At 62.8% G+C, this 14,779-nt stretch overlaps 2 protein-coding genes and 1 long non-coding RNA gene across 3 annotated transcripts; 2 read left to right on the top strand and 1 right to left on the bottom strand.

The window, feature by feature from the left end:
- Positions 1–493: 493 nt before the first annotated feature.
- Positions 494–4,618, top strand: LOC105261327 (left-right determination factor 1-like). The gene is made up of 4 exons (XM_023247870.2): positions 494–1,085; positions 2,089–2,335; positions 2,896–3,138; positions 3,412–4,618. Exons 1-4 carry the CDS (start codon positions 836–838, stop codon positions 3,773–3,775), a joined length of 1,104 nt encoding a protein of 367 aa, XP_023103638.2. The 5' UTR covers positions 494–835; the 3' UTR covers positions 3,776–4,618.
- A 4,502-nt stretch (positions 4,619–9,120) lies between these two features.
- On the bottom strand, positions 9,121–9,803 carry LOC109495510. The gene is made up of 2 exons (XR_002150932.3): positions 9,492–9,803; positions 9,121–9,386 (listed from the first exon to the last, which is right to left on the bottom strand). It is a non-coding gene; the product is annotated as an uncharacterized LOC109495510 (long non-coding RNA).
- Positions 9,804–9,984: 181 nt separating this feature from the next.
- On the top strand, positions 9,985–13,463 carry PYCR2 (pyrroline-5-carboxylate reductase 2). Its single transcript, XM_023247605.2, has 7 exons — positions 9,985–10,207; positions 10,288–10,358; positions 11,084–11,263; positions 11,359–11,580; positions 11,757–11,849; positions 12,068–12,231; positions 12,760–13,463. The coding sequence occupies exons 1-7, from the start codon at positions 10,141–10,143 to the stop codon at positions 12,923–12,925; spliced, it is 963 nt and encodes a 320-aa protein (XP_023103373.1). The 5' UTR covers positions 9,985–10,140; the 3' UTR covers positions 12,926–13,463.
- Positions 13,464–14,779: the final 1,316 nt, after the last annotated feature.

The following is a 14,779-nucleotide window of genomic DNA, read 5'->3' as shown; positions in this document are numbered from 1 at the left end:
CCTTTGAACCCAGCCAGTCTCAACTGTGTGTTTTGTGGCACTGGGGGCTCCCACCCCCGTGGGCGCCATACCTGAGGCTGTGGGCAGGACGAGACTCTGGGCAGCTGTGGCCTCTGTTTTAGGGCATGGAGGGCCCCCAGAATGAAGTTCCTGCCTAAAGAGCTTCGAGTCTGTCGTGTGACAGCAAACACTTGCAAAACTGCTCTTCCTGGGACCCCTGGAGAGCCGGTCCTGACCGCAGGGGCCTCCTCTGTCATGGACGGGACACGGTCTTCCCAGGGCCTGTGGAGAGGAGCCGGGGCGGGGGGGTGAGGGGCTGTCAGGGACAGAGAAAGGGGCAACAGGAGTCCAGGGGCTTCTGGGGAAGCTCGCTGCAGGAACCCAGAGTCCTTCCTGCCTGATGACCAAACGGCGACCCACACTAGCCTCCAGGAGAGACTTAAACGGTCTCCTCATAGGACTCTCGTTCTCCCAGAATAGGCCCCCTTTTTCGCAGACTAGGACTGGGGCAGGGCCAGGGAAGTTCAACAGACACTAAAGTTATCACTGAGCTGCCCAGACAGCAATAGCCAGAGGCCCTGGGCTGGTGCGGCATCCAGACGGGCCTCTGTGCCCTTTCCAGACGGCCCCTCCTCGAGGCCCAAGGACCGTCTGGCTGCTGAGCTCCCAGGAGGTCCGAGGGGTGTGACCTCCCCCCTCCGCCCGGGCCCAGCTCAGGGCTGCCTATAAAGCTGGCCCGGCCCGGCCCTCCGCACACCGGGCTGGGACCCTCGCCGAGCCTCCTCGGGGGACGCGTGCGCTCTGACCCCCGCCCCCCCCATCCCCGGGCGGCACCATGAGGCTCCTGTGGCTGTGCTGGGCGCTCTGGGCGCTGCCCCTGACGGGCCCCGGGGCCGCCCTGACCGGGGAGCAGGTGCGGGCCAGCCTACTGAGGCAGCTGGGCCTGCGCGAGGCGCCCGTCCTGGACCAGCGCGACGTGGAGGGGCTGGTCACCCCGGCCCACGTGAGGGCCCAGTACGTGGCCCTGCTGCGGCGCAGCCACGGCGCCCACTCCCGCGGGAAGAGGTTCAGCCAGAGAGTCCGAGGTGAGGTCCCCCTCCTGCCGCAGCCCGGTGCTCGTTGGGAGCAGGGAGGCCGAGGCCGGCGGGCCTGTCCCGGGGCGGCCGTCGTGGGGCGGGGGGCCCGGCTCCACGGGACCGTGAACGTGGCTGCGTCCGGGGCCCCGGTCTCCGTCTGCACCAGGGGCCCCACTGGCAGAGGTGAGGCAGGAACGACACCTTCGTGGGTGCAGAAGCCCCGTGGGAGGAGGGGAGACAGAGAAAGGGGACTTGGGGCTAGTGACAGGGAGGATGGCCTTGGCCGGTCAGGCGCCTGGAGGCCTGGGGACGAGGAGGCTGGTCCTGAACCCTCTGCAGAGCTGACCGCTGGCGGCCACGTGGCCGATGGTCAGGTGGTCCCACCGTCAGCCCGGAGCCTCAGGCGTTGGGGACACGGGGCCTGGTGCCTCTGGGGAACAGGAGCTGGCGACAGGCCCCAGGCGCCTCTTCCTCCGGTTGGGGACATTTCACTGGGCAGGAGCCCCCCAGGCAAGGAGAGGAGAGGAAGTCGGGGCTCTTGCCCTCCCTCCTGGAAAGGCCACTCTCGGCTGGTGACCACAGATTTCCACGGTGGCTCTCTGCCTCCCTCTCTCCGCTGGCCCTCCCACTTTAGCTGAGCCCCTTTGCCTAAAGAAGGCTGCGTGTCGGGGCGCCTGGGGGGCTCAGTCAGTGAAGCGTCTGACTCTCGGTTTTGGCTCAGGTCGTGATCTCGGGGTTCGTGGGATCGAGTCCCACGTCAGGCTCTGCGCTGTCAGCACAGAGCCTGCTTGGGATTCCCTGTCTCCCTCGCTCTCTGCCTCCTCCCTCTTGCACTTGCTCTGTCTCTCTATGAAAATAAATAAATAAACTTAAAAAAAAAAAAAGAAGGCTGTGCAGGTGAGGCCCCGCCCCCACCTCTCCCTGCCTTCCTGGGGGATTCTGCTCACTGGCTCTGGGCCCCTCGCCCTCCCAGCTGGCCTGACCTGCCTCCTGACCCTGCTCCCATCCCCAGAGGTGGCGGGCAGGTTGCTGGCGGCGGAGGCCTCCACGCACGTGCTGGTGTTCAGCATGGAGGGGCGCCTGCCCCCGAACAGCGAGCTGGTGCAGGCCGTGCTGCGCCTCTTCCAGGAGCCGGTCCCCAAGGCCGCGCTGCACAGGCTCGAGCGGCTGTCCCCTCATGGCGCCCGCGCCCGCGTCACCGTCGAGTGGCTGCGCATCCACGAGGACAGCTCGAACCGCACCTACTTGGTGGACTCCAGGTGGGGAGGCCGTGGCCGGGCTGGCAGTGGGGAGGGGAGGGGAGGGGGGCGCAGGTGGGCCCAGGACGGCGGGATGGGTAGGGGGTGGTGGGGGGTTGGGGGGCAGGGCTGTTGGAGGGGGGGAAGGGGAGGGGGAGGGGCTGGAGGGGCAGAAGGGGAGGGTGGCAAGTGGGCTAGTGGGGGGGGAGAAGAGGGGGAGGGGAGGGGAGGGGAACCCAGGTGGGCCCAGGACGGCGGGGTGGGTAGGGGTTGGGGGGGGGTTGGGGGGCAGGGCTGTTGGGGGGGGAGGGGGAGGGGGAGGGGCTGGAGGGGGAGAGGGGGAGGGTGGTAAGTGGGCCTAGTATAGGGGAGGGGGAGGCAGGTGGGCCCAGAGGGGGGGAAGGGGGAGGTGGAGGGGGCTGGAGGGGGAGAAGGGGAGGGTGGCAGGTGGGCCTAATGTGGGGGGGAAGAGAAGAGGGGGAGGGGAGGGGGAGGGGGCAGGTGGGCCCAGTGAGGGGGGCGGGGCAGGCTACCCCCAGCCCCAGCCCCAGCTCAGGCCCCCGTCTCCACGGATGTCACAGGCTGGTGTCCCTCCAGGGGAGTGGCTGGAAGGCCTTCGACGTGACCGAGGCCGTGAACTTCTGGCGCCAGCTGGGCCGGTCTGGGCAGCCGCTGCTGCTGCAGGTGTCCGTGCAGAGGGCGCACCTGGGCCCGCGGGCCTCGGGCGCCCACACCCTGCTCCGCTTCGCGTCCCAGGGCCAGGAGGGCACGGGGCAGGGCGAGCCCCAGCTGGAGCTGCACACCCTGGACCTCGGGGCCTACGGGTAGGCGCCTGGGCCCTCGGGGGCCCCCACGAACGGGCGGGTTGGCGTGGGGTCTCCCAGGGGCGCCGTGGGAATCAACGGACGCGGGGTTTCCCCCCCTCCCGGGACTAAGGTCACGTACTGCGCAGGGTCTGGTTATTGGTGGTTCCCCGTCCCCGGCGCAAACCCCAGCCCGTGCAACGTGACGAGAGCTGGCGGTAAATCTCCCTCCCGGGGGCCCCCCACCCCCCACCCCGTGAGCTCAGCTGACCTGCGCCCCTCCCGTCCCCGCAGAGCTCAGGGCGACTGTGACCCCGAGGCGCCGGCGGCGGAGGGCGCCCGCTGCTGCCGCCAGGAGACCTACGTTGACCTGCGGGGCATGCGGTGGGCCGAGAACTGGGTCCTGGAGCCCCCGGGCTTCCTGGCCTACGAGTGTGTGGGCGCGTGCCAGCAGCCCCCGGAGACCCCGACCTTCAGGCGGCCGTTCCCGGGGCCGCGACAGTGCGTCGCCTCGGAGACGACCTCGCTGCCCCTGATCGTGGGCGTCAAGGAGGGCGGCAGGCCCAGGCCCCAGGTGGTCAGCCTGCCCAACATGAGGGTGGAGAAGTGCAGCTGCGCGTGGGACGGGGCGCCCGTGCCCAGGAGGCTGGGGCCTTAGGGCTGGCCGTGGCCACCGAGGTCTCCGATGGACGGGTGCACCGCCCGGGGCCTTGGTGCAGATCTTCCAACTTAGCACCATAGCCGTGGCCCCTGCGGTAACTTTCCTGCCTACGTGCCCCTCCCCCTGTCCTCCTGTCCCTCCGTCACCCCAAGCACTTACAGGAGTAACTAATGCAGTGGGATTGCCGAGTTCCAGAAGGAATCCCAGACTGCTCTGTAGAGGATGTAGCCAAGCACGGACAGATGGTGAGCCGGGACCTTCTCTGGCAAATTCGCAACGAAGCTTGAGGACAACACACCCCAATGATGAGAATGGGAGAAACAGGCTGATTTACTCTATGGCAGGAGGGATTAAAACACAACGAAAAACTTCCCGTTTCCCCTACAACCGTTTCCCCAACACGTTGACCCATTCTGGACTTTTGTAAACGTCCTTGGGTCCCCCGCTCCCTGGGAGATGGCTGGGAGGGAGGACGAGGGGCGTCCGGCTGGGGGCAGTGGGCAGGGACCCAGGACACCTGGTTTCTGGAGCCAGCAGGGCCACACCTGTGACCTCAGGCAGATGGGGCAGACTTCGGGCCACCGGGTTCCTCTGAAAAAGGAGGAGGTGGGAATCAGCTGTAAGAGTCATTACCCTCGGGGGCAGGGAGCCCTGCCCTCTCCCGCACCTCCCCAGACCGGCTTTGCCTGTGCGAAGTTAGCTTCTTCCCCCCCCCCCCCCCCCAGTTTTAGAGAATTTACCACCAGAACCCACACGTGTTTCCTTTTTTTAAACAAATGTAGCAAAAACAATGGATTGTCAATCACCGGCCCAAAGAAAATAAAGTGATGTTTCACTGGGTCTCTGCAGTTGTTTCTAGCACTCTTTTTTTTTTTTTTTTCCAACGTTTATTTATTTTTGGGACAGAGAGAGACACAGCATGAACGGGGGAGGGGCAGAGAGAGAGGGAGACACAGAATCAGAAACAGACTCGGAGCCATCAGCCCAGAGCCTGACGCGGGGCTCGAACTCACGGACAGTGAGTTCGTGACCTGGCTGAAGTCGGACGCTTAACCGACTGCGCCACCCAGGCGCCCCTCGTTTCTAGCACTCTTTACACAAGACGAAAGGGGGCAGTAACAGGGAACCGGGTCACATGATGACGTGAAGAGGGGGGGTGACAGACCCCCAACCTCTGGGGTGCCGAAGACTGAAATCGCCAAGTTTGGACTACATTTCGTTTGTGTGTCTTCCCCGGAGTCTCATTCCAAAACTAGTAAACGAGATCCCTCACGTGTGCCGCGGCTTTAGAAAGCACGTCTGGGGGCTCAGTCGGTTAAGCGTCCGACTTCAGCTCAGAGGACGATCTCGTGGTTCGTGGGTTCGAGCCCCGCGTCGGGCTCGCTGCTGTCAGAGCAGAGCCCGCTTGGGATCCTCTGTTCCCCTCGGTCTCTGCCCCTCCCCACTTGTGCTCTCTCTCTCTCTCTCAAAAATAAACAAACATAAAAAAAAGAAAGAATTTAACTCTCATGGGGACAGGGCACGGGGTGACAGTGGTGGGGCAGGCAAGCTAACATGTCCTGAGCGCTCCCCATAAACCAGGCCACCTTGTATACGTGACAGCACTTAATTCCTGCAACGGATTCCTTGAGGTAGGTATTATTAGTCCCATTTTTCAGGTGAAGAAATCAAGACCGAGGCGATGCAGATCTGTGGAGAATGCGTTATAAAGCTCCTTCCCGCTGCAAGCCCCAGGAAGCGTGCCGGGCTGACGACACGGGCATTAGTCACCGGGTCATTTGGAAGCCGCCACATCGGGCAGTCCCCCTGCATTCACCTTTCCCAGTCAGCTGGAGTCCCTTCTGCACGGCTGTTGAAGATCTGGGACTCAGTTTACCCACAGAGCTAACAAAGAACAACTGGACGGTGGAGGGGAAGGTGGCGTTAGTCTCTGGACAGCCAGGGTCTGAGGACGTGGCAGGCATACCGTTGGAGGCGGGGAGGGAGGCCGTGGCTCTGACCCAGGGGTGGCTAGGTCACCTCCAGAAGGCAGCCTTCCGCGTGGGATGCTGTGGGCACCAGGCACAGCTGTTTTCTCTACAGGAAGGATAGCATACCCTTCTAAAGAATCCTACCAGCTACTCCGTGACCTCTCCGTGGCTCTAAACGACCTGTGGACCCCCAGCCAGTCACACTCCATCAGGGGCAGGGACGAGTCTGTTCGCATCATCCGATGTGAGCTAAAAAACAAATCCAGGAGATTGACTCCGTTTCAAAATGTAAGGACGTGTTCATCAGCGCAGGGAGACAGTGCGGGAGACAGAATATTCTCCTCGAGTACATCCAACCCCCCCAGTCCTTGGAGCCCGTTAGGTTACATGTCAAATGGGATTTTGAAGATGGTTAAGGTTACAGACCTCACAATGAGGAGGTGATCTTGGATGACCCAAGTATATCCGATCTTATCACATGAGTCCTTCAAAGCAGAGAACTTTCTCTGGCTGGAGGCACCGAGATGAGGCTACTTGGGAAGGTCAATGAGAGGATGTGACTGCCAGTTGACCTGTGAGCTGGACCCAGGCAATGGAGGCGCCTCACCTCCTCTCCCGTCCTTGGAATGTGGCCCCGGGAGCCCTCTCCGGGAAGCTGCCCCAAGGACGGCCTTGAGACAGAGATGTGGCGCCGGGAGCATCTGGAGGGTATGGGTGACTGAACCCCGTTGCGGCCGCTCTGTGAACTGTTAGGACGTGGCGGGCAGGTGCGGGGGTCCAGCATCCTGCAGCCTCGTAGGTCAGTTCCCTGTGTTCACTGCACCTGCCCCCTGCCCACCTGGAGCGGCCTCTTTCCTCCGTCCCTCCCTGTCCTCCGTGTTGGGGGGCCGGACTCAGATCGCAGCCGGGAGCTGCCAGCAGGATGGGAACCAACAGAGGCAGAAGAGGAAGTCCCAAAGACTTGAAGCGGGGAGCCTGGGTGGCATCCGATTCCTAATTTCGGCTCGGGTCACGATCCCACGTCTCACGGGATCAAGCCCTGCATCGGGGTCTTCGCAGACAGCATGGAGCCTGCCTGGGACTCTCTCTTTCTGTGCCCCTCTCCCGCTCACACCCCCACGCTCTCTCAAAACAAATAAACACTAAAAAAATAAAGAAATCAGATGCAGATGTAATACGTGCGGGATTTGTAAGCCAAAGAGGCGTCGAGCTATATTCCGAAGAGTCATGTTGGATCTCTTTAGGTGGTGGGATTAAAAGCAATGATCGTTTTTCCCTTTGATCACACTACATTTTTCTTTCTACAGCCAACACGAATTGCTGGAAGAAGTGCACGCAAAGTGTGCTTTCCTGGAGAACCTCCTCAGTCAGGAAGGGTTGGGGGCAAGGGCTCTGCCACAGGGTTAGCGGGAAGCAGTTCAGAATCCTCCCTGGGTCATGTGTGGGTCACGTCCATTCCTAGAACATGGGAGCCTGCTCATGAGGCCAGGAAGGAGGGCCCCTGGGATAAGCACCTGGACAAGTGGGGGCACTTTGTCGGGGAAGGGGGGCAGGCGCTGTGGGGAGGGAGGAGGGGGGAGGGGCCTCAGCAGCTGAACCCCCCTGAGTGGAGGAGGAGGTAGGGGTGAGGGAGGGAGGAGGGGGAGGGTGGCCATCATGGGGAGCCTTTAAAGCCACTACCATGTTAAGGCGCCTGGGTGGCTCAGTCGGTTAAGCGTCCGACTTGGGCTCAGGTCATGATCTTACGGTTCGTGGGTTCGAGCCCCGTGTCAGGTTCTGTGCTGACAGCTTGGAGCCTGGAGCCTGCTTGGGATTCTGTGTCTCCCTCTCTCTGCCCCTCCCCTGCTCATGCTCTGTCTCTGTCTCAAAAATAAATAAACGTTAAAATAAAAAAAAATTTTTAAAAATATTAAAAAACAAAAGCCACTAACCACACGTAACTAAGGAAATAACCAAAGAGTTAGGCAAAGGTTTCCTCCCAGTAGTGTGAATAATTTTAAAAACTGATGTAAGTTTGTGAGGACAGGGACTTTGCTTTGCCAATGGCTGTTCCCCAGAACCTGGCTTGGTAGGCATCTGTGCAGTGAATGGACCTCACTCTGACCTTTGGGACAGCGGTTACATCTGTGTGGCGCGTCCACATAATGGAATGCCAAGTATCACTAAGATCTTGTTTCAAATAACTTTTCAATGGCCTTGGGAAATGCTTACTACGTATCTAGTATAGAAATTTCAAGACTGTTACGTTTATCATTTATTTCCAAAGATGGAAAAGTCTATACGCCTGTAAAATAAAACATTAAGGAAATACACCAACAATGTTTCCAAAAAACTATCCCTAGGAGGTGTGATTGTAGGTGATTTTGACCCTTTTTAACTTTTACTGTTTTTGTATTTCCCGTATTTTCCTCAATATGCATGTATTCCTTTCTTTCCTTTTTGAGAGAGAGAGAGAGAGAGAGAGAGAGAGAGAGAGAGAGAGAGAGCGAGCGCGCGAGCCGGAGCAGGGGAGGCACAGAAGGACAGAGAGAAAATCTTGAGGTTTCAGGCCCAGCGAGGAGCTCCATCTCAAGAGGTGGTAAGATCATGACCAGAGCGGAAATCAAGAGTCTGATTGACCTGAACACCCCAGGCGCCCCTGCCTGTATTCCTTTTCTAATCAGACAAAGTTATGGGGCACCCGGGGGCACTCAGTCTGGTTAAGCATCCGACATCACTCAGGTCATGATCTCACCGTTCTGGGTTCAAGCCCCAAGTTGGGCTCTGTGCTGACAGCTCAGAGCCTGAAGCCTGCTTCAGATTCTGTGTCTCCCTCTCCCTCTGCCCCTCCCCTGCCCAGGCTCTGTCCCTCTCAACCTCAAAAATAAGTAAACATTAAAAAAAATAAAAACAAATAAAAACTTTTAATATAAAAATAGTGAACATTTGGCCTGCACCTTGAAGGGTGCAAGAACTGAGAGGGTGGGGCCTGCTCAGGGGGAGCAGGTAGAGGAAGCTCGCAGCCCAGGGAGGGGTGCAGGGAGGGGGCAGGGGCGGGGCTGCAGAACCGCAGGCAGACAGGGGCTGGGGAGGCCACAGTCTCTCCCGCTCCTGCGAATCCTTCAGGGATGCTGCGTTCTTCCTCCGTATTTTTTGTCACCCGGTCCCCGAGGCCCCTTACTTACACCTTTACTGCGGATGGAAGTGGAAACCGCCCGTGTGTGGGGCGTATACACCGAGCGGTGGGGTGGCGAAGGCATAGACCTCCCTGTACTTGGCGGGGCCCTACCTGTGTCCGGGGCGCAGGGGGCGAGAGCACCCGGCCCTGGGGGTCCCAGACAGACCAGATTCGGCTGCTGGCCACGCACAAAATCAAAGGCAGAGAGACGGATGGTGGGGAAACAGGAAAGGAATTTTATTTCGGTGAGACCACCACCCGGAGACCGCAGACTAGGGTCTCAAAGACCGTCTCCAAAGTGCTCAAAGCACGTCCAGGTTCATATAAAGAAAGTGTGGGACACAGGTCGTGGGTCCGAGCAGGTGGGCAGTGAAGGTCAGGTCACCACGGTCTTGGGGTCGGGCACCAGGCTCAGGGCGGCCCCTGCGCTCCAGGGGAAGTCTCGGTTCCCACGGGGGACGCTCTGCCCGCAGGTGTGTGCCTGGGTGGAGATCAACCGGGAAGGGCGAATTAGGAAGCACAGACGGCGGTCGACCGGCAGGGGGCTGGCCGCCTCCCTACTTCAGGAGTCCATCCGCCCAAGCACCGGAAAGGAGCCTATCCGCCACGCCTCGGGACCAGTTCCCGGGAGCCCTGCAGGTTCCAGCCGAGGACCGGCTGCTCGGCCACCACGCCCGCGGGCCGGGAGCGAGCGGGCAGCTGGGGCTTCCAGCGGCAGCCCCGCTCAGCCGGGGGCGCGCCGCCGCTAGCCGGCCCGATCCCCGCCCCATTCATCCCTGCAACCCGGTGACGCCTCCCGCCCACAGTCGGCGGCGGCCGGTCCGCCCCAGGCGGAACTCTGGCCACACTTCCGCCTGACCCGCGCCCGGACCCCCCCGACGTCTGGAGGAGCCCCCAGACGAACACGCCAGCTGAGGACACGACTTCCGGCCTCCGCTCCGGAGGCTCCGACCGCCCAATCCCGGACGCAAGGGGCGGGCACACGGCCCGAGCTCCCGGCCGCGGACTGGTCCGCCCGAGCTTCTGGCCGCGGATTGGCCCGTCGAGCTTCTGGCCGCGGATTGGCCGCCCTCGCGTGGCGCGCGGCGCCGTCTGCCGCGGAGGCAGTGGGGAGGGGTCCCGAAGCCGCCGGAAGCTCCGCGGGTCCGGCTTCCGGGGCGCGCGCGGGTGTCTGGGGGCTCTGTCGGCCCGGCCTCGTGCAGCTCCCGGGCGGCGCCGAGCCCCTTCCCGCGGTCATGAGCGTGGGCTTCATCGGCGCGGGCCAGCTGGCCTGTGCGCTGGCGCGGGGCTTCACGGCCGCAGGTGAGCGCGCGGGGGCGGACGGGCCGCAGCCGCGTCCGGGACTCCCGGGGGCGCCGGCTGACGGGTCCCGTCCTCCGCAGGCATCCTGTCGGCCCACAGGATCATAGCCAGCTCCCCGGAAATGGACCTGCCCACCGTGTCCTCGCTCCGGGTAGGCGGGGCCGGGGAGGGGGCGGACGGCGCGGGGTGGGCCCGACATTGATGGAGGCCGAGGTGTGCTAAGCGCCCGGCACACTGATGCGCGGCGAACAACTGCCTAATTCACCTGCTGGCAGTGCGACGCTAAGGTGCTCAACCACGCTGAGCCTCAGTTTCCTCTTTTGCAAAGCGGAGCCCACGGTAGCCCCTTTTCGGAGTTATTGTGAGGCACGAGTGATCGCTGGGAAAGCTGGCTGAGTTAGTTCTTCACCCTAAATCTGGGCAGTTCCCAGAACTGGAGGGCCCCGCTTTTCAGTTTGGAGTCCAAAGCGGAGGGGTGACCTCCGGGTCGCCCCTGGACCACGCGGAGACCGCGCGGCCCGGCGAACAGGTGTCCAGCCATGGTCCAAGGCTGGACCCAACTCCTCTGCCTCCCACTGGGCGCTCCCGGTTCACCTTTCCCTTTGCCTGCGCCTCTTTCCATGCGAACCCCTGGATGGGAGACAGCTGTTTCCTGGCTGCCTCGGAGAAGCTGGTCCGTATCCGGCATTTAGCTCACCCGCCTAGTAGTGGGACCAGGGACTTTGGGCCCCTGGGGGGAGGGGCAGGGTCCCCAAGGGACAGGAATTCCAGGCTACAGGGGCAGAGTGGGTTTGGCAGGGGCTCGCTTGCTCCCCGAGAGGACCTGGGCCCAGCGAGGCCGCCCCGCGCCCTGAGCTGGACCATCTCCTCCTGCAGAAGATGGGCGTGAACCTGACCCGGAGCAACAAGGAGACGGTGAGGCACAGTGACGTCCTGTTCCTGGCCGTGAAGCCGCACATCATCCCCTTCATCCTGGACGAGATCGGGGCGGACGTGCAGGCCAGGCACATCGTGGTCTCCTGTGCTGCCGGTGTCACCATCAGCTCTGTGGAGAAGGTGCCCCCTCTTCCCCGGGTGCTCCTGTGGGAGGGGGCAGGGTGCCGGTGGAAGCTGCGCCGCAGGGACTCACTTGGGCCTCTTCTGCGTCCCAGAAGCTGATGGCGTTCCAGCCGGCCCCCAAGGTGATCCGCTGCATGACCAACACGCCCGTGGTGGTGCGGGAGGGCGCCACGGTGTACGCCACGGGCACCCACGCCCTGGTGGAGGACGGGCAGCTTCTGGAACAGCTCATGAGCAGCGTGGGCTTCTGCACCGAGGTGGAGGAGGACCTGATCGACGCCGTCACCGGGCTCAGCGGCAGCGGGCCTGCCTACGTGAGGCCCTCTGGGGACCGAGGGCGGCAGGCGGGCTGTAGGCAGACTGGGGCTGGGGTCGTGGCCAGCTAGCGGAGGAGGTCAGCCTCTGCGGCCAGTTCCGGTCACCGGGAGAGCGGGCCCTAGGGAATGCCCCGGGTGCCTGCTGCCCTGGGGCTCAGCGAGTGTCCCCGCAGGCATTCATGGCCCTGGACGCGCTGGCTGATGGCGGGGTGAAGATGGGCCTGCCCCGGCGCCTGGCCGTCCGACTGGGGGCCCAGGCCCTGCTGGTTGGTATCTACACGCTGCACTTTCTGGACCGGGGTGTGGGATGGGGGTTCCGTGGGTCCCTGAACTGGGGGTGGGGCACGGTGGGGAAGCCGGGGTAAGGCTGGGGAAGGGCGGGGCTGGTGTGGGGAAGGGTACCGGGCATGGGGAAGCCCCCGTCGAAGTTCGTTCGGAAGGCCCACCATCCTCTCCTGCCTCCCCTTCTTCCCTCCCGCCCCAGGGTGCCGCCAAGATGCTGCTGGCCTCAGAGCAGCACCCCGGCCAGCTCAAGGACAACGTGTGCTCACCCGGGGGTGCCACCATCCACGCCCTGCACTTCCTAGAGAGCGGGGGCTTCCGCTCCCTGCTCATCAACGCCGTGGAGGCCTCCTGTATCCGAACACGGTGGGTTAATCTCCCCGTGGCCTCCACGGGGCCAGCCACGTCGGGCAGATCCTGCCGTCCCTGGTCCATGAGCGGCGTCAGAGTCTGTGCTCCACTCAGAGCCACAGAGCCACGGTTCATTTGACTTTATTCAGCTGAGAGTTTGCAGGTCTTACTTCGCTAATGCCCACCCTGGCCGTGGTGGCGGGGTGGCTGTGATCTATCGGGGTGAGGAAGGTGGGGCTCAGAGACGATGTCCCCAAGCTCAGGCGGCCAGTACGCGGTGGAGGCAGGGCCGGGGAAGCATTGACTCCAAACCCGGGGCTTTTCCGTGCCGACTCCTCCTGCGGCCGCAGGCACCGTGGGGAGCTGCACACCCGGTGGTGACTCACACGCAGCTAAAGAGCGCTTCTGAAAAGCTTCCGGGCGCGTTTGATCCGGGGCTTGTGGTTTGGGGCGGGCTCGGGTTCTCGGGGGCCCGGGGTCGTGCGCACCGGGCCGCCTCGTGAAGCTCGGGCTCCCGTAACCCCCGCGGGGCTCTGTCCGCAGGGAGCTGCAGTCCATGGCCGACCAGGAGAAGATCTCCCCGGCCGCACTCAAGAAGACCCTCCTGGACAGAGTGAAGCTGGAGTCCCCCACGGTGTCCACGCTGACCCATTCCAACTCCGGGAAGCTCCTGACGAGAAACCCGGCCCCCGGAGGCAAGAAGGAGTGAGGCCACCAGGCCTCCGATCCCCGAGGGGCTGTGCAGGGCCGGGTTCGGCTCCCTAGTGTGTAGGGCCTTGTGACGAATCCTCAGATGTGTTCAGGCCGGGCCACGCTGGTTTCCCATCCCGTCTGTGGGACGCTGCTCGGGGGGTTGATGCCGCGATCGGATGCTGGGGGGAACGCTGCTCGGGGGGTTGATCCCGTCTGTGGGACGCTGCGGCGGTGGGTGGGGGCGGTCCCGAATCCCGCTCGGCAAGAAGGTCTGCAGACCTGCAGCCGACGGCTCCTTCGGTCACGTCCTCCAGCCGGAGCCCGAGGCAGGGTCGGCCTGCTGCCGTCGGCCTGCTGCCGGGTTGAGGACAGAGAGGTACAAACGTGAGCGGGGCTGTTCGCTTTGAGTTACAGACGGGAAAGGTGCGAGCAACTTAAAATTGTTCCAATCAGAAAAGTGCGCAGATAATTTAACTCGCCTGTCCTAGGTGTCCCATGGAACAAAGTGTTCTCTGGTTTGCTGTTTAGTTGCTTCAATAAAGTTTTATTTTGTATTTTCCCGCCTTTTTTTTTTTTTAACACGAGCTCTACCTTCCACGTGGGGCTTGAACTCTCGACCCCAAAGTCAGTGGTTGTGCACGTCCTAGCAGCTGGGCCAGCCAGGCGCCCCTATTCCCTTGCTTTTTTATGCTTAATCTTAATTTCTTCTAGAGAACTCCAGGACCTTACCGGGTGCCCCCCCCTTCTGTGGGGAGCACTGTCTAAAGACAAGAAATTGTGGGGGCGCCTGGGTGGCGCAGTCGGTTAAGCGTCTGACTTCAGCCAGGTCACGATCTCGCGGTCCGGGAGTTCGAGCCACGCGTCAGGCTCTGGGCTGATGGCTCAGAGCCTGGAGCCTGTTTCCGATTCTGTGTCTCCCTCTCTCTCTGCCCCTCCCCCGTTCATGCTCTGTCTCTCTCTCTCTCTCTCAGAAATAAATGTTAGAAAAATTCTTTCTAAATTAAAAAACTGTGAAGTGAGTCGCCCAAGTGTAATTGGCTGGAGAGTAGGCCCAGGACTCACACCCACGTCTGACACTCGATCCCGTCCTCTGGGCGCTGTGCCCGCTGCCGAGCTGGCCTAGGTGACGGGTGACCCTCATCTTTCCTTCACCCCCCACCCAAGGCCACCCCCTCCCGGACCTAAATCCACCAACACGCACTTACCCAGGACCTGCAGCTGCCGGGCCCTGGCTCGTCCCTGGTGCGCGGGGCCCACCCGGCACAGGGGGACCTCCCCTGCTAAGGGCGCCTGCCCTTCGCTTCGGCCCTTCGACCCGGTCAGGGCAGGGCTGGATTCGACCTCCAGGGAGAGGGAGGAGGGCGTCACCCCCCGGAGGACACTTGCGTCCAGCTTCCCACAGAGCTGAGTGGCCCTGGGCTGCGGGGGGCTGGAGCTGCAGGCAGACAGAGCCAGAGGCTGGGAGCTTCCCGGGGGGGGTCACAGGGCCCCCCCGAGAGTCAGGCCTGCGCAGGTTTTGAGCTCGGGCCCGAGTGCCCCCTGCAAGGCTTTCAGGAGTAAGAGCTGGTGCTGGAGGCTCGCGCAGCCTCGCCAGGAAGTGCGTGCCGAGGACTCCCCTGCCCGGCGCCTGTGCGGCCTGGCCGCGCCCCGGTCCCCGGTCATTAAGACCGTCCTTGTTCGGGGTGGCCCGGGGGCCAGGGACACGTGTGGACACGGGACGTGGAGAACGTGGCAGGCAGAGGAAAAGGCGGTGCGGAGAGGGCTGGGGGTGTAAGGAAGGCGTGTGTGTAACTGCCTGCCCTGCCCCCCTCCCCCCTGACCTCTGTCACCTGCCCCCTGCTCTCTGCCCTCTGCCCCCTGCCTCCAGCAC

The sequence above is a fragment of the Felis catus genome, chromosome F1, assembly GCF_018350175.1.
Source record: "Felis catus isolate Fca126 chromosome F1, F.catus_Fca126_mat1.0, whole genome shotgun sequence".
Lineage (NCBI taxonomy): Eukaryota > Metazoa > Chordata > Mammalia > Carnivora > Felidae > Felis > Felis catus.
This window is presented reverse-complemented; position numbering and strand designations above follow the sequence as displayed.

Coding starts and splice junctions, on each gene's coding strand:
- LOC105261327 (XM_023247870.2), top strand. CDS start 836: ATGAGGCTCCTGTGGCTGTGCTGGGCGCTCTGGGCGCTGCCCCTGACG. Junction 1,086..2,088: donor GTTCAGCCAGAGAGTCCGAG/GTGAGGTCCCCC, acceptor TCCCATCCCCAG/AGGTGGCGGGCAGGTTGCTG. Junction 3,139..3,411: donor CTGGACCTCGGGGCCTACGG/GTAGGCGCCTGG, acceptor CCGTCCCCGCAG/AGCTCAGGGCGACTGTGACC.
- PYCR2 (XM_023247605.2), top strand. CDS start 10,141: ATGAGCGTGGGCTTCATCGGCGCGGGCCAGCTGGCCTGTGCGCTGGCG. Junction 11,850..12,067: donor TGGGGGCCCAGGCCCTGCTG/GTTGGTATCTAC, acceptor CTCCCGCCCCAG/GGTGCCGCCAAGATGCTGCT. Junction 12,232..12,759: donor GCCTCCTGTATCCGAACACG/GTGGGTTAATCT, acceptor CTCTGTCCGCAG/GGAGCTGCAGTCCATGGCCG.